The sequence below is a fragment of the Phasianus colchicus genome, chromosome 4 (genome assembly GCF_987193195.1).
Source record: "Phasianus colchicus chromosome 4, bPhaCol1.hap1.1, whole genome shotgun sequence".
In the NCBI taxonomy this organism is placed as follows: Eukaryota; Metazoa; Chordata; class Aves; order Galliformes; family Phasianidae; genus Phasianus; species Phasianus colchicus.
In genome coordinates this window covers 21404928-21422421 of record NC_143439.1, presented here as the reverse complement: position 1 = coordinate 21422421, position 17494 = coordinate 21404928, and the positions used below count along the sequence as shown (strand labels likewise).

Genomic DNA, 17494 nt, shown 5'->3' with positions numbered 1-17494 from the left:
AATAGCAAATAACTTAAACCACATGCTTTTTAATGCAAGTTTATGAGCAAAAGCGATGTAAGTACCACACACATCCCCTGTAGTTTTAGGTTGTGACCTCCCTAGAGTCACAGAATTGTCTGAGTTAGAAAGGACACTTGAAGACCATCTGGTCCAACTACTCTGCAATGAACAGGGATGCCTGCAACTCCATCAGGTGCTCAGAGCCCCTCCAGCCTGACCTTGGCTGTCACCAGGGACGGGCTGGACCAGGCTCATCTTTGCCCACTGACAAACATCTTTGCCCCAGCAAAGGGACCCAAGGCAGCTAAAGCTACACAAATATGAACACCAATAGTGTACATGCTGAGCAAGTTTGGGTGGAAATTTCAAGGATTCTGATATGCTTTTGAAGTTGATTTACTTTTACCCAAGAGAGTTTGAATAACAAATGGATTGAAGAAGAAAGAGAGCAACATCACACTTATTTTACATAGAATTTGTTCTTATAAGTTGTGAGGTATATTTTTAATCTCGATCACAAATAAAAATAAATACTCCTGCAGAAGGGTTGTTAGCAGGTTGCAGCATTACATTTGATATAAGAAAGAAATACAGAAAAGTCTGGGATGACTAGTTCTGCCCCACTTATTCATGTGAACTGCACAGTGAAAAGATACTAAATAAATGTGCAATACGCTAAGGAAGTGCTTGTTTACAGGTTTAAATAATTGTTTGGACTTTGAAAAAGCAAATATTGACTAAAAAAAATAATACTGTTTAAATCTGTGGGGAAGTCTTATGTGTAGTTTTGGGCTACTTCCATAGTGCTATCCTGAGGATCAGAAAAGGGTTTCTTAGTTTTAACTTTGTCATTCTACAAATGACTGGTGAAACTTTTGCACTTATTTGTAGCTACTGACTAAAGAGTACTTTCAGAATAGATGGATTTTTAGAGTTGGATCTTAAAATTGCAGCATTTTGCTGAAGGAAAACAAAAAATAGTCGAGCTTTTCTGACTGTATTATGTCAAGCCCTCCACTAGCCTCTCTAGGTACTAATTTTTATTTTCCTTTCTCCCAAATGATTCAGCCTGTTTGCCAGCCAATCATGCGAAGAGCTACGCAAGAGTGCCCTGTACGCACTTCCCTCGACTTGGAGCTGGACCTCCAGGCGTCACGCACACGACAGAATCGACTGAATGATGAGCTTCAGGCCTTGAGGGATCTTAAGGAGAAGCTTGAAGAAATGAAAGGTAGAGGAGAGACAGACCTTCCCCTGTGCGTACTGGAGGATGAACGATTCCAGAAACTGTTGAAACAAGCTGAAAAACAGGTATGAGCAGCATACAGATTTCGTGTGAAGATTTTTACAGAATCTCACATTTCACTACTTATAATTTCACTACTTATACTATGTAATTCAGATATGTAAACACTATTTATTAGTCAATATCAAAATATTTAAACCTAGAATTTGAAATGTTATTTGACTGGTGCCACCTAAACACTTGAACATTGCTCTCCCAGCCATACATGTACAAAGCTTTGTAGGTATTTTTTTGTCCGTCAGTATTGGCTTATTTGCAGTCTTCACACAATTGGTAGCTAAGAGATCTTTGTACGAGGCAGGGAGGGCATTGGCCGTTACTTTCACTGGTGTGGGATTACGGAAAAGGCAGTACATCCACCCTGGTATATTTCCTTATGGAGGATGATGCCTGCAGATGAATACCAAGTTCTGTTCTTCATGTGATTTTATAAAGTCATACAAAAACATATTCAGCATCTAGACTAACATAAGCTAAGTCAGGATGCCCTCATGTGGATGAAAGACAAGAAGCAGGATAAGAAGGGATGAGAGATAGTGGTGACAAGATAGAACACAGGAAATTCTGACTTGATATAAGAAAAAGCTGGATGCTTTTGGGGTTTTTTGTTTTGGGGTGTTTGTGGGTTTTTTTCCTATTGTGAGGGGGATCATACAATGAAATAAGGGCCCAGAGAGGTTGTGAATAACAGCAACAACAACAAAACAGAAATCAGCTTCCACTAGCTCCACTTTTGGAGATACTGAAACTTAATGGGGGGAAGATGCTGAGTATGCAGCTCTGGCTTGATCTGCTCTGAGCAGGAGATCAGATCAGAGTAGTCACCCTCCGGAGCTCCCTTCCTCTCAGTGTTACTATGAAGACATCAATACTCAATGAGGGGAGGTTGGCAGCAATCTTCAGGAGGGATTTGTGTTCTTCAGCTGTTCACAGTTGATGGAGATGAGCGTTTTGATGACACCCACATTATTCAAAATAGTAAAAAAGGAAACATATTAACAAGGTACAAAGGACCTCTTAATATGTAAGCAACAGTTCAAATAAAAATAGTAGATATCAGTATGTGCACATGTGTAGGGCAGAGAAGGGATAATCCTAACATTTACACACAAAAAGGGCTCTGAATTAGCTGCTAGGAGTGGGATATTACAGATACAAGAAACAAAAATGTCGGCAAAATCATCACAGCATTCAGATGTCAAAAAGCATATAAGACATTGGGAATTACAAAGAAAGAAAAGAAAGCTGAAATGAAACAAATAATAATTCTTTAATGACATAAATACATGTTATGTCTGCAACATAAAGTTTGTTTAATTCTGGTTCCCCATTTCAAAGTAGGTAGTGAAACTGCCAAGGGTGAACAAGTACAGTCAGAGGGAGGAAACAGCTTCTATGTTAGAAATGGCCAAGTAGCCTCAACCATAAAATCACAGGTGACATGGAGGAGGGCAACTAATCATTGCCTTTTATAATACAAGGAATAGGGAACTGAAGAGGTAACAGGTTGAAAAAAAGCAAATATTTAGAAAATGTAAAAAAAGTTTTTGACCTAACATCAAGAATGTTGCAAATTTGCTAAGTCAAAAAGCGGTGTGATAAATCTGTGGAAGAAAAATCTAGCGGACGTTATTAATTGTAGTGATATCACCTACATTAAGAAGTCCTTGACCATCAACTTAGGAAAAAAAAAGTTTTTTTCTCAGTATGTTCTCTCAGCTCAGTTCTTGATCAGTGCTTTTGTCTCTCTCTCTGCACTCCATATCATTATAGCCTTCCCCTGTGGATCAGATCAACCCTGAGAATGCTATACTCTGCTGTCAGTGCTTCCTCTTGGTTTAGCAGAACACAGCAGTCTAGAAAACATTGTCATTTTTTAGATCCTGCAGGCATTATAAGGGCACAGACTAATGCAGTGGCTCTAAGTGCCAGGGTAACTGAGAATGTCTCAAGTGAAAGAAGAAACTGGAGATGTGGGGGATGTTGAAAATCAGTGGCTGCTTGCTAGTACAGTTACTCTGCTTGAAGCCCAATACACAGGCTCCATACCTTCCCTTCCTACCACATTTTTTTAAGTATAGCAAGTACGTAGAGTCCACTAATACCTACAGATCAGGAAAGAGTAGGTATTGCTGTGCAGCAGAAACATTTACTCATTTGTCTTAAATTCTCATATAAGTAAGTTTTCAGACACCTGCTGTCCTCTGAAGTACTTCATCTGCGTGCATCCTAAAAAGACACCTGTGTCTAGCTATAAATATGTTATTTCTTTCCAGTACATCTTCAATGTAGTCCTTAATAACGCAAAACCGAAACGAAGACAACAGCTTTTTGTTAGACTCTTTCATTCTTCTATACAAAAAAAAAAAACACTGAACAAGGCAGGAGTTAGTGTTTCAGCTTTAATTTTGCTAAGCTTTCCTTATTACTTGTTATCTCATGCTTATGTTAAGCACAAATACAGAGATTCCTGTCTATCCAAAGCCAGATTTTTGGCCCATAATGAATGCATGGTCAGAGTATTAGCATGCCTTTCTGTATTTTATGTAGACAGAGGATTGCTTTTATAAATCACTCAAGAAACATGGTACTAATATAAACCCCATCTTGTATATACCTTCTTATGTGCATTCTCTTAGACAGACTGGGCTGAAGCCAAATCTACCTGAGAGCACACTGAAACTATCATGTTCTGAGTCCTGATCCTTGTTTGTGGTAGCTGTGGCAAATGGGAGAAATTACTTCCCTCAGTTATTCACTTCTCCCTTCTATTGGACACTGCTGCTCTACACCAGTAGACGATATCTTGCAGCTTTCTGCAGCCTGCCACACTAGTTCAAAATAAGATTGACTGTCTGGCAAGTCACAAATCTGTAGAACCTTGATCCCTCAATGCGTATTGTTAGCTCAGAGTAATTTCCTGCATATAAAAATCAAAAGTATTAAAAAATTGGAAAGGAGTACGTGTTTCAAACATCAAGGTTAAAGGACAGTTGGTGTTTTTTGTTGTTAACCTGAAAGGCAGTAATCATAAGAATCTCAGAATCAGAATTTTGAAATATTGTTCTGATAGTGTTTTGATGATAAATATTAACTTGGGAACTAAGAAAGACATATGGCCATGCAGAAAACTAATTAATACACTACCAGTTGCAGATTGCAAATGTATGTTTACTAACTAATAGGAAAAGCAGTGTTTATAGGTTAATTTCATTTTAAAATCTTTTGCTATTTTGGAGTTGGGGACTGAAGTTAACAGCAGTACAGGCTGACTGGAGGTGTTTTAAAATGGCATTCCTTCATACAAACACCGGACTACATTTCAGCAGATGCAGGGTGCTGCTATCTGCTGGAAGCAGGTTTCCTTAAATACCATGCAACTGATAGTGTGGTGTAATGTTTTTGTATTAGTTGGTTCTGTTGTTTGGGAACCTACCGGGCTGAATTCAGATCTGGACACATGAATTCCTACGTTTGAAACCAATTTAGAAGATTCTGGCTTGGGCATGTGTTTTCATTTGAGGTAGCAGACTAGCATTTGAGTCTGTGTGCTTAAAGTTAAGCATCAAAATTAAGCCCCCAAGCAACTTCAAGAAATGTTTAAGAACATGAAGTGCTTCTGTTAAGTTCTGATGGTTGACAAAACTGAAGATGCAGTAAATAACCTCTGTGTGACTGTCCCTATAGCCTAGGAGTGAAGGTGAGTGTGCACACACAAGGTGCCATCAGCCAGCCTTGCATCCCACACAAAATGAGAGTGATAATGCATGTGTTAAGAAACTTCTCTGCATTTGAACACCAGCCACTTGTCTAAGAGACCCAGATGACTGTCCACTGAAAAGGAGCTGCTCTTCAAATTATTGGGTGTTCAGATACCTTTGGAACGCTTAGAAAGCAAAACAAGAATAAAAAAGCAGTTTGCCACCATGATGGTGGATAGTACAGCCCTGATGGTGCTGGTGATGTGGCAGTACTCACTAAAGAAGACTGTAATAGAGGCAGCAGTACGGAGGTATGGAGACACTGTAACTCACTCATGGGCATTCATGTCAAGAAGGATCCGTGATCTCTTGTACCAGACTGTGTTCCTGCCTTGGCTTTGATCTGCTACAGTGCAAAAGAGTTGTTATCCACATGCAAAATCTATGTATTTTAAGCAGCTTAAATGAACATCTCTGCTAGGACTGTGACTTCACAACCATTAAGACTGAGAGAGTACTGATGGCTATCACCAGCTCAAGGGAGAACCAAGTCAGCAAGGACCTTTGAGATGAAAATCAGTGTCCATGAAGCCAAAACACCTCTTGGGAGCTCTCATCTTTCACCTGTTGTTTATTCCAAAGTTCCTGTTCCCTTCAGCTCTTACATGCAGTGTTTAATAAGGGATTCATTGGATAAGAGAAAGGCTATTCCTAATCTGATTTTACAGAAGATGCTAAGATGTATCCTTCGTATTCATAATGCTGTTATCTTGCATCTACCCTTCTACCAGTTTGTTTTTAATCTCTTATTAACATAATAAAGGAAGACAAGTGACTGTATTTCCCATTCGTCCTTGGTTGTATGGTGCTGGAAGTTTGATTTCAGTGGATTTAGCATCAGCTTAACCTGATTTGGGGTTATACCCTCAGTGTCTTCAAAGCATTTTAATAGTAGAACACACTGATGTGAAAAATGCATTTCAGAGACAAACAATTATTTTATTGCTTTGTTTCCCCCCCAATCCAGTGTACAGTAAGCACTGTAGCATTTAAAATATTTTCTTGCATAAACTTACAGAACATCTCTAAGCTGAAGTGCGTACTAAATTAGTCTTGCAGTTGGGTGAAAACAATTGGAAAGGATGCATCTTCAGTCCCTCATGTTTCTTTCAGACTAGAGCATCCTGGCAGGGCTTTTTTTCATTAGCAATAGGCTAATATGGTTTTATCACAATTAAAAGTGCGAGAGTTCACAAATGCTAACTTTGCAAGGAAGGTTATCAAAACTTGAAAGTGTATTCTGAGAGATGTCTTTTTTTATTATTATTTGTCATTTCATATTAGGTATGGGCAACTTTTTGAACAACTTTCTGAAGAGCGTGCTCTAGGAAAGAAAACTAGTTTGTGGGGGAATTACTGTCTCCCAGTATTAAAGAGACATTTCGTTTGTATTAATTTAGGTACTAACTTCAGTGATAAGAAATATGTCATAAACCATACAGTGCATAGAAACCACCTGTGATTGGCATGGTTTGTTCTATTTATTTTTTATTTTTCAGAAAATGCTCTGTTATCTTATTTAGTGCCCACTGCTTAGGCTTGTGATACCAGTTCTCTCTCCTTGTGTAGAGATTTGCTTGACACAAGAAGTTGTCGTTTCTGTGAAATAAGCAGTTGCTCATTACTAGCAAAATATAGTTATTTTACAGTTATTTTACAGGCTGAGCAGTCAAAAGAAGAGCAGAAGCAAGGCTTAAGTGCTGAGAAACTGATGAGGAAAGCTTCGAAGGATGTATGCCGGCTACGGGAGCAGAGTCAGAAAGTGCCACTACAGGTGCAGTCATTCAGGTAGGACCTGTTTAAGGCTTTTCAATGCTCTTTTTAGTGTAGTTAAGTAACATGAATTTTTCTAAACATAATCAAACATGCACACCTTTGAGTTTCAAGAAACACCACATATTTCAGAGGACTGGGTAATTTGCTCACATGACAAAGGCAGCAGTGTGTCTCTGAACAGTGGTGATGGTGAGGAAGCAGGGTGAAGAGTTTCAGACCACTGTGGGCTGCACGTGCATGCCTGCTGTCAAGGCTCTGATGACCCACACGTCAACAGCGGGCTTTTCAGGTTTGAGTGATGCACACTGGCTTATGACAAGTAAGAATACCACATGAACTGCTTCATTTACCTTCTGCTGTTTCTGTGACCAAAAGGAGGAGGGAAATACAGATCTTCCACAAATACAAGAAGTCTTGAGCCAGGCAAAACTACTGATTAATCAGGTTCCAGAGCAGATGCATACTGTTCTACTTTTCTTTTAGAGGAGATTTGTTTCAGGCACCAGGCATCATCAAAAAAGATACTAATCCTTCCCCTGCATGAAGGATGTAGTAAATCTCTGTCCTCATCTATCATCTGATCACCACCAGCATTAGCCAGGGAATCCAGTTTATGAAGTTAATTTTTACTCTGTGCTACTGTTTTCAAACAGAGTTCAAGCTCAGCGAGGGAAAAACATGGTTTAGTCTGTTGGACAAATAGGCATCTCCTGTGGCCAAATTGTACTCAACCTGTTAGTTGGGCTTGGTATAATGATGCGGCCTCAAAGACATATCACACACAGAGGCATTTTGAAGCTCTCAAGAAGAATGGCTCTTCTGAGTTTTGATTTGTAAGCCCCCAGTATTTATCGTCTGCTTCTGGCAGACAGGCACATATGAACTTGTTATGCTTCAATAATATCTCAGTTCATAGGAGACAAATGGTAACAGCACAGTGGAAGCAACTGCAGAATGGGATGGTAATTCTGCTTCTTGCCCAGACCTAATTTTTAAGTTCTCTTTTTCCGTTTCCAAATTCAGGATCAAATGTTTTGTTTTTGTCTCCTCCCCTTTTCCCCTGAAATATCATGACAGAAAATGCAGTCATAAGAGCAGTATGTCAGTTGTGTCATTGCATTTATTACAAAAACATTGGCTTTGGGAGCTGCTTTTTATATGAATGCGCTTAAGAAGGAAATTATATCAGAATGCCCTTGCAACCACGGTTGTAAATAAATTCAGTGTGTTTTCCAAGCCTATATTTTAAAAAACCATGCTGTAACATTAGCAGTTCTACAGTAGATGACATTAGTCATGCCATAAATGGTAAAATACTAACTTGTTTTGTTTGGTAATTTCAGGGAGAAGATAGCATATTTCACAAGAGCAAAGATCAATATACCAGCCCTTCCAGCTGATGATGTATAATTATGCATATTCATTCAAGTGTTTTTTCCATTGCTCATCTTTTTTTTTTTTAGATGAACTTCGTATTTCTAGTGACCTGCTTTTACAGCTCTTCTATTTTACATTCAATATTAATACGTATATTTGTAAAATACAGCGAATTGAATTCTTGTACATCTAAAAAAAATGACAAAAAAAAAAGGAAAACCAAAGTAGATCAATTTTGGTATACTGATGCTGATTTTGTACAGTTTGTATGTATTGCATGTGTTTTTATTTTGTAAAGATGGAACAAAGGAACAAAGGCAGTACTGAGCATGTATCCTGTTGAACCGCACTGTATTGAGAAATATTACGTTCAACAGAAGATTGTTTATCTTTTCACTATTTTCATGTGAGCAGACTGTGAAGATGGCCGTTTTGCCATGCAATATTTTTATATAAGAGTGTGACTTTTGTAGTTTGAATTTAACTACAAGTGTAAGCTTTTTTCCAAAACATCAAGGCTGCCTCACAACAGCTGCTAATTAGATTCATCACCCACATTGGAGTTTTTGTTTCTGAAAATAAATTTCTTCTGTTCTTGTTCTGTAATATTGTATAGGGAGAGACAAAATTCAGTTTTGTGAATGTACAGTACTGTAACCTGCACTAAAAGGTTTCTTGCATCTGTGGGAGAGAGGGGAAAGACAAGGCAGACAAACAACCCTAAAAAATTCCTGTGAGACTACCGAAAGGGCAGCTGCTTTCTGAACTGGAAGCTGAATAAAATTGGTAATACCAACAGTGAAATCAGAATAGTTATATCTACTGTACTCTTTGAAATGAGTTTCTCTGTATTAGTTTTTTTTTCCTAGAGGCTGCCTTATTGCCAGCTAGGAGAATATGAAAGTGTTCATTAAGTTTACAATTATGAAGAGGATTTTATGGAAGTATTTGTACCAGGAGAAAAGTTTGTCCCCAGTAACTTGGATATCAGAAGTTTGTTGAAGTAAAGTCTCTCTGGAAAAGTAAAAATCCTGACTAGAAGGCGCCATGTATTTCAGTACAATCACGTTATCCACATATGCATGGCCTTAATGTCTCAAAAGAGTTATAATCGCTGAGAAAATGGAAGTGAATATAACTAACGTGATGGTAGCAGCTGTCTGAAATTCGCAGTGACAACTCTGTGATGAGAGATCTGTGTAAGCCTTACTCAAGGGCTTTCTTATGCACAAACATCAGTTCACTTAAACATATAGCCAGATGTGCTATTTGGGGCAAGATGACTGGTTAAACATCATTTATGAATGCCTCACTTGTTTTTTCTTGGTTGGGTTTGAGATAACATATTTGAAAGGTCAATTTAAGAAAATAAATAAATCTGGAATTATTTAATGTAGAGGTGAAATGAAGGTTGACAGTTTCAACTTCTCAATTTGATTATATGTTTGTAGAATGATGTTTAGAGGTGTACTTTGTGATTTTTCTTTTATTTATTTACAGTCTTATTTATGTTGTGTTTAATATAGTTCAGTTCTGGCCATAAAAATATTTCATGTGATGCTATTGTGAAAAGTATTTAGAGCTGTCTGAATTCTTGCCAGATTAGCTGTTTTTCCTCACACGTTGAATAATTTTCAAAAAAGTATTATCATATATTTGTAAGCATGGAGAAAGGTCAAAATTTAAAGATGTTGGCCTTAGCTCAAAAAACTCATTGCAAAATGTGTCTCGTTTTCCAAATTGGTAAAGTTCAACATATTTATAGGCAGCTTTTAACAATTCTGCTTTCTTTAAAAATAAATTTAAATTATCCAACCTCAAAACACTCAATAGAATAAGCTAACACATACAAATAATCCTGTCAGTTTACAATTATAGATATTACTCAAAGTAGAATTTACTCTGCACAGCAGAGTGTAACAAATGCAATTAGTTCTGTTTCCAGGTACCACTATCACTGCGGTTGCAGATATCAAAATTAAATATTACTGGTACAAGAATATTTAACCAAATGAGCAAAGGTTAGGAAAAAAATGTAATAGAAGGTAAATCAAATAAGAATTTTTTAAAGATATTGCTATGTTTATGCTGTATTAAATATCAAATGCTCAGGACTGAACTAAATATTTAATCAGGTTATATGCTGAATGTGGTTCTGTTCTAATTTTGTCTGTAAAAGTATGCAAATACATCACGTAGATTAACTTGTCTCTGCACTTTCCATGTGTTTCAGTGATTGGAAAATACATTTTTTTTAACAAAGTTCTTTTCCAGACCAGTGTTTTATTCAATTGTTATTGCTGTTCTACATTTTTGTAGCAGCCATCTGTTGCTACAAAGAGCATATAGATTTGTCAGTGTAAACTCTTTGTGATTTATAGAAAGTTCACATCAATCACTGACAAGTCTTAGGATAAGTTTTAAGGAAAACGATGCATACGCTTGAAGTTAATTCTTTACATTCATCAAAGAAAAGCTGCAATAGCAATGAGTACTTTCCAGCAGACAGCATCTTGATACTGTTCAAAAATGCTGGCTTTCCACACAGTGTGTATGGTGGTGCTAGGATATATTCAGTCATACACACATACACACACAGTGTAGAATATTGTGTGACGTTGAGGAAACAGTTAGTTTCAACTAGTGCAAATGAATAAAGATCCATGGAATTTAATTTAAGGTTATGTTGTATTAGATTTTTGTAATGTATGTTGAACTGGCACTGCAAACCCCTTCAGAACTTTAAGGCTTCTGCTGCTTAAAAGTGTTAAGTCTCCATGCATCCATCACAACTTTTTACTCATTTAACATGAAAAAAGAACACCAACACAGTCAAGCAAATAAACATAAAAACACCACAAAGAACACAACAACTGATCAGATTTTGGAGAAAAACAGTGGTGACTTACATTAATTGATGAGCTATGACAATCTAATTAAAATTGAAAGTAAGTAGAAATGAAAGGAACCTGTACTGTAATAATCCCTCCCCCAGTCTTGTAAACAGTAGCCAGTCTGTTCATCAGCATTTTCTTACTGTAATACAAGAGTAAGAAAACCAAAAAGCTAGCATGTACCCTTTTTAAAGTCTTCTGTTTCCAGTCTCCACCTGTTGATGGTTGTCTTGCGTATCTGCCATTGTATACTGTTCTGGTAATCGATGGTCAGATGATAAGAAGATTGTCAAGAGAAGTAGAGAGCCTCCTAGAATTATAAAAAAGCCACCAAACCAACCACTGAACAGTGCATCCCCTATTTCCCATCTGGGCACAATCTCTGGGATCACTTCATCCCAAAATTCCTGGATTATCATATAGGCAACCCAGGAAACAGGAACTAAGACCAGAACTCCAGCTATCCACATGAGTATTCCTCCAAGTAGTAACAGCTGTTTCTTTAGCTTCTGCTCTATCTTTAGGCAGTCCAAACCAAGGCTAGAGATGACGAGGCTCAGAAGTCCTAGTCCGTTTGATGTCGATACTAAAATCCTGGAAATCCTGAATTCTATGGGCAAAGCTAGGAAAGAATCAAAGTCTTTACACTGTGTTCCTCCTACGTCTTGGACTACACAGGTTTGCCAGAGTCCCATAGTCCAAAGCTCCAGTTCATTTAAGTCTAAGCCGAGGTTTTTCCAGTCTGGTAAATAGTTACAGGTACCAGTTAAAATCCATCCTATTACAGACAGCAACAATCCAAATAACTGTAGCCTGTGTCTGTGGACCAAGTCCATTTTTAGCAGTTGAAGTAGCACTGAACTGATGGCTTTTGAAAACAATATTCTGCACATACTGAACACTGGCAAATGTTAAAACAAAGCTTTATAAAGTATGAAATACTCCTCCCCCTCCAGCTTTATGTTACCTGGTTTCATGGGCAGCATTTAGGGGATAAGGAAATAGTGTGGTAAACCACTAATTGAAGGGTGTGACCACTGCTGGGCTCACCTTTCATTAGTCTGAGTTGGTTAATATTTGGGTTTTAGTTATATACTTTGCTTTTCATCTATCTGCTAGAGCACTGAAACATTTCTGCAAATTTTGGCATCTCTTAGTTTCTTATTAAAATAAGAACCACAAATGCAAAGTACTTTAATACCACATTGATACATTCCTACTTAAATAGGCTGTCCTCATTGTGGCCAAATATCATCTACCTAAAGGTTCTGTCTTGAGAATGTTTTGCTGTAGGTGAATGGAGCCTGAGAAGCCTTTGATAGGATGCATAAAACCTCAGTACCTGCATCAGAACAAGACAGGATAAGTGTTTTTTGTCTCTAAGCCTATTTTTGGTGCGAGTTTGCAGATGCCAGAATGCTCAGAATAACTTGCATGAGCAGTTTTATGTGCTAGGCTGAGATCGCAGACACAACTTCTGGGGTACAAAGTACCACATCATAATATCCCATGCACAAAAAGACATCTGCAAATCGTGGTAGAATTTCAGAAATCTGCAGTTTGCTTAGCACAATTTGTTTGTCCACAAAAAACAATCTGGAGCAATGCATGCATGTAGAGCATTAAGGATGTGGAAAAAAGTTCCTACGTCACTACATTAGGCAAGTGGAAAATTGCGACAGGGAATCAAGCTTTGAGGCTCGGTTAGTTGATTTCATATGAAAAGGAAGCTTATTTTGGTTAAAAGCCAAAATGCCATGGAACATGCATATTCATTTTCAGAATTTTACCGTGCAGTTGAGAAAACAAAAACAGCTTTTCTACACAGTCTATGAAAAAATAAAATTCTCCTGTGAAACATTTTAAATAGTTCTGCAGGTGAGAAAATACACCAGTTTCAGATACCAGTTATGGAGAAAACATAAGTTTAGGAAACCAGCTAAGTAACAAAGAGTCCTTTGAATTACTACTGAACAAGCTGCTGGCTTGCACTAGAGTTTGGAAAAGATAGGGCAATCTTTCTGTCCTACTTAAAGCCTTTGGTTTTAAGGCTTAGTTTCAGTTTCCAAGTGTTGACACTGATCTTGCTGTTCTGTTACTGCATAATGGACCGGAGATGGATGGAGTTCAGTTGAGCAGATTGTGCAGTTAAGTAGGGATCCTCCTAGTATAAGACAAAATCCAGCAAGCCAGCCAACAAATAATGCTTCCCCCAAATCCCACCTGGGAACAATATCTGGTAGATTCTCATCCCAAAATTCCTGGACTGTGGAGTGGGCAACCCAAGAAACTGGGGCAATAGCTGTAATCCCCGACATCCAGAACAGCATTCCTCCAAACAGCAACAGCCGTTTCTTGTGATTCTGTTGTCTTTCACCAATTTTCAAACAGTCCAACCCAAATCCTGAGAACAAGAGGCCCAAAAGCCCCAGTCCATTGGAAAAAAACATCAAAATCCTAGAAATCCTGAGTTCTGCAGGCAAAGCCAAGAAAGAATCAAAGTCCTTGCATTGCATTCCCCCTTCTTCTTGGACAACACAAGCTTGCCAGAGTCCCATGGTCCAAATCTCCAGTTCGTTCAGTTCCAAGTTAAGATTTTTCCACTGAGGTAAATAGGTAGTGAGACAGGATAGGACCCATCCCAACAGAGATAATAATATGCCACTTAATTGCACCACTGGTCGATAAACCAAGGCCATTGTAAGAGTAGTCCTAAAAGCTTGTGGAAGAAGGTTGCTCCAGCAGTTCTCTAACAACTGCTGTCTCGAGTGGTGGTGGAAGCTATGATGATTTTAGTTCTCTGCTGCCCCAAATATAAGCCCTTGCTATTAACCCTTTGTAAGCTCTCAAACACTTTTTTGTTCTTCACGAATATAATGTTTCACATAAAGGACGAAGGACTTCACTAAACCATGAGTTAGTCTTTCCGATAAGGATTTGATCTGTTACCTTCCAATTTGCTTGGTAAAATTATATCCCAATGCCTGATGATTACAAGCCTGAGGATGAACAAAGAAGGCTCTATGACCCCTCACCCTAAAATACAACAGAAATCTTTGTGCTTCGATACGGATTAATTAGATTTTAAGTGGTGATAAAAAGTCAGCTCTGTGAGCAACAGGACTTCATTGTAATAGCTAAATTTGAGATTTCAGGGATGTAAATCAAGGCCTTGTAAAGAAAGGTAGACTGTTTGCCTATAATCTTTATTCTTAGGCTTCCTCAACATACATAACGGCTTATCTTCCACTGCTCTGTTTTATGTCCCAGCACTGTAAAAGACACTCTGTAAAAGATCCTTACGTTTCACATTTTCTACATTCATTTCTTTTAAAATGGGCTTTGTTTTGACTGACTCTTAAGGGGAAAAGGAGACGGGTATGGTCAAAGCACCGTAGAGAATGAAATCCTAGACATCCCTCTACCATAATGAACTCAGGCAGATCACCAGATGGTGTAAGCTGTACCTGCCTCAGGACTTCAGCAATACCACAGTAGCAGCTTACACCAGCCCAGTGTCCCCTTTCCTAGAACCCATGTCCCAGATGGCACAGAGCGTACACTTCGTGTCTGACAGCTTTTGGCACTCAGTGCTCCTAGGGCCAGGGGATGTCTGGTGCTTTTCTGATCAAAGCAAGATATCACTATGCCATTACCCTGCTAGCAAACCCCGCTTCTTTCTGCGGTCATGATAGCTATTCTTGTGCTTGTCTACTGGCTCAGCAGCGATAATATCTGCCTGCTATTCCCCCTGCACATGTCACAGCACAGCCTGTATGGGAGAAAGCTGAGCAGTGTAAAGACATGCACGTGTGCACAATCCAAAGGTTCTATCTGGTCTTGCCTTCAGTTGCTGGATGTGACAATGTACCAAATCAGACAAATTTGTGTATTTTAATTTGTACTTGTTCAAAATAGAGTATGGTGATAGAAGAGCATAACACCATTTTTGAAGGTTTCCAAAATCCTGAAAGGTATAATTAAGAAACTTAACTGTGAAGTAAGTCTCCTCTTCCTCATTTCTGCATTATTCTGTGTCAATTTCTAACCTTTGCAATTTTACTGCCATAAGCTATGACAGAGCTTGTCATACAAAGACAGTCAATATATTTCCCCTTAGCTTGGGTACCAGCCCAGCTGTATGACTTATACCTGGTAAAAAAATTGCCATGCACAAGAGTAGGAATCACTGAGGACATTACTGACAACATGGGGAACAAATTGATGCAAGTGAGGCTCTACTTTTGGCCACCCACCAGGCATAAGGAGTAAAGAAAAAACCTTGCATTCATTCAGACTCCAGATTGCACTTTTAGATTTGGCAATGTGGTTTCTCTCCCCCATTTTGTGTTCAGAGCAAGAAAACTAGTTCTGGAAACCATCATGACATTCAGTGAGAAACTCCATAATGCCATTGGAATAATTTTTCAGATAAACAACTGCTCTTCAGGAGTGCTTCTGCTCATTCAGGAGCTACATGCTTATTTGACTTTTAAATCATGGTTACTGCCAATTACTGGCAGCCAGTCACGCTTCCCTTGCCTATGAACCTTTAACATTTTCTTCCCTGCTGTTAATTCCAACTGTCAATACAGTGTAAAAGCACAAGATCGGGCACATGAAGTCTATTCATTCTGCTAATGTTGACCATAGCAGCAGCAGTATGCCAGCCTTCACATTTTTGCAGTCAGAAGCACTGAGACTGCAGCACCAGTAAGATTTGCCAATTCAGCTCTGCAATTTACTGTTAACCACACAATAACTTAGAGCAAGCAAAAGCTTCCTTATACTACTCTGTGCAAAATTATAAAAGAATCCCTGTGTAAAAAAAGATAGGAAAGATTTGCTTTGTTGCCAGGGTAGTAACAAGGTCTGAAATGCCTCAACTTGAAACTTGCTCAGTAAGCCCATAAGCAAACAGAACTTGTAGCTGAACCAAGATTATGTAAATTCTTCTATCTTCTTTTACACTTTTCCTCTCTACCGTTACTTATTTATTTCTCTCACATGTAGAAAATGTCGCATTCTCAGAAGGATCTTATTTTGGTCAACTTGTGCCTGTGCAGAAGCTACTGCAAATCCTAGAGGTTAAAACTGAGGAATGCATAGCAGCCACACAACCACTACATTGATCTGCATCCCAGCTCTGCTCAGCACCAGCTGAACGACCTTCTCTGTCACTGAGTGCAGAACTCCCTTCAGTGTCGGCCCTACAATTCAGGGTAATTTGAAACAAACTCCGTGCACTATGATGTAGGGACGACAGTAACGCACAGCCAGAACACTGATAGCTGCAGTGGCTCATTCAACACAGTGGAGGTGGCCGCTGCTGCCAGCCAGCAGGGCAGGACCACCCACTGGGCACTCGCAGCTGGTGCCATGGGGCGAGCACAGGAGGGCTGCTCCCGGACAGGCCTGCCCCTCCTCCTGCCCCTCCTCACCTTGTCAGCAACTGTAGCAGGACCCTGTGTGACTGACACAACCACTCCAAGATGGAAAGTACAAATAGGTACAGCTACTGGTGAACAGCGTGCTTTCAGAAAGGAGAAGATGAATTCAGAGGGGCCTTTGATTCGTTTTTTGAGCATCCTTCTTTTTCTATGGATTTCACATAAAGCCTGATGTAAGCGACGTTCAGGGATATCACCCTACAATTCTTATGTGGCTGAAATGACCTCTGTGTGGAAATCTGATCTGCAGAGAACAGATTTCTGGTCTCCTCAACAGTGCCTGCCTCGCACAAGAACCAGCAGACTCTCTGTAGCATCACACCCCCCACAGCCAGGCACTTGCCATAGACACCCAGGCTGCACGCTTGAGGTGTGCTGCTGTTGCCATTTGACTGTTTCAGCAGTCAGTTCCGTGAGACATTAAGCTTTCCTAAGCCTCATTACAGCCGATGCCCATGAACACATAGCACAGGACACAACTGGATCCCTACAATTTCTGTAACAGTTTTAAGTGCCGGAGATTAAGCCATTCCTTCTAACCAGCTCCAAGCATAGCCTAAACTAAATGTTCACTAATCTAAAGCAGAATGGGGGTGATAAGCATGCATATCATTTTATTCAGCTGAGTGCATTACATTATTTTCCTTCCATTTCACATTTTCAGGCTGAAGACAAGGATTCCGAATCATATTGCAAATATATGTTTTCTTTAAAAGCTTTAGCACTACCCTAACTCTCCTGGGAACCTCATGGCCAGAAAAAAAATACCCTAATACTTTAACCTCTGAAAAGAGCACTAGGAAGTTATTGACTTTACAGAACTCTGCAGCTCACACAGTTAACCAAATATTTTATGTTCAGCATAAGTGGAAAGAAACATCAGGTGCAGCACTTCAGGAGCAGATCAGAAATTTAATCCCACAAAAG

At 39.1% G+C, this 17494-nt stretch overlaps 3 protein-coding genes and 1 long non-coding RNA gene across 6 annotated transcripts in view; 1 reads left to right on the top strand and 3 right to left on the bottom strand.

Moving 5' to 3' along the window:
• Positions 1 to 10485, top strand: part of WWC2 (WW and C2 domain containing 2) — an 85649-nt gene extending 75164 nt beyond the window's left edge. For 2 of the 3 annotated variants that reach the window (XM_090138909.1, XM_031607466.2), the window contains 3 exons: positions 1072 to 1314; positions 6731 to 6858; positions 8190 to 10485. In XM_090138909.1, coding sequence (XP_089995035.1) covers positions 1072 to 1314; positions 6731 to 6858; positions 8190 to 8256 — 438 coding nt within the window. In that variant the 3' untranslated portion in view covers positions 8257 to 10485. Of the gene's footprint in view, positions 1 to 1071; positions 1315 to 6719; positions 6859 to 8189 lie in introns of all 3 variants that reach the window. The other variant, XR_016465922.1, reaches the window with a different exon arrangement.
• Positions 1 to 17494, bottom strand: part of LOC116238016 (uncharacterized) — a 65078-nt gene that overhangs the window by 8178 nt on the left and 39406 nt on the right. The window lies entirely within an intron of this gene.
• Positions 10555 to 12010, bottom strand: LOC116238012 (claudin-22-like). Its single transcript, XM_090138910.1, has one exon. The coding sequence runs from the start codon at positions 12008 to 12010 to the stop codon at positions 11306 to 11308; it is 705 nt and encodes a 234-aa protein (XP_089995036.1). The 3' UTR covers positions 10555 to 11305.
• Positions 13125 to 16241, bottom strand: LOC116238013 (claudin-22-like). The gene has a single exon (XM_031607468.2). The coding sequence runs from the start codon at positions 13814 to 13816 to the stop codon at positions 13163 to 13165; it is 654 nt and encodes a 217-aa protein (XP_031463328.1). The 5' UTR covers positions 13817 to 16241; the 3' UTR covers positions 13125 to 13162.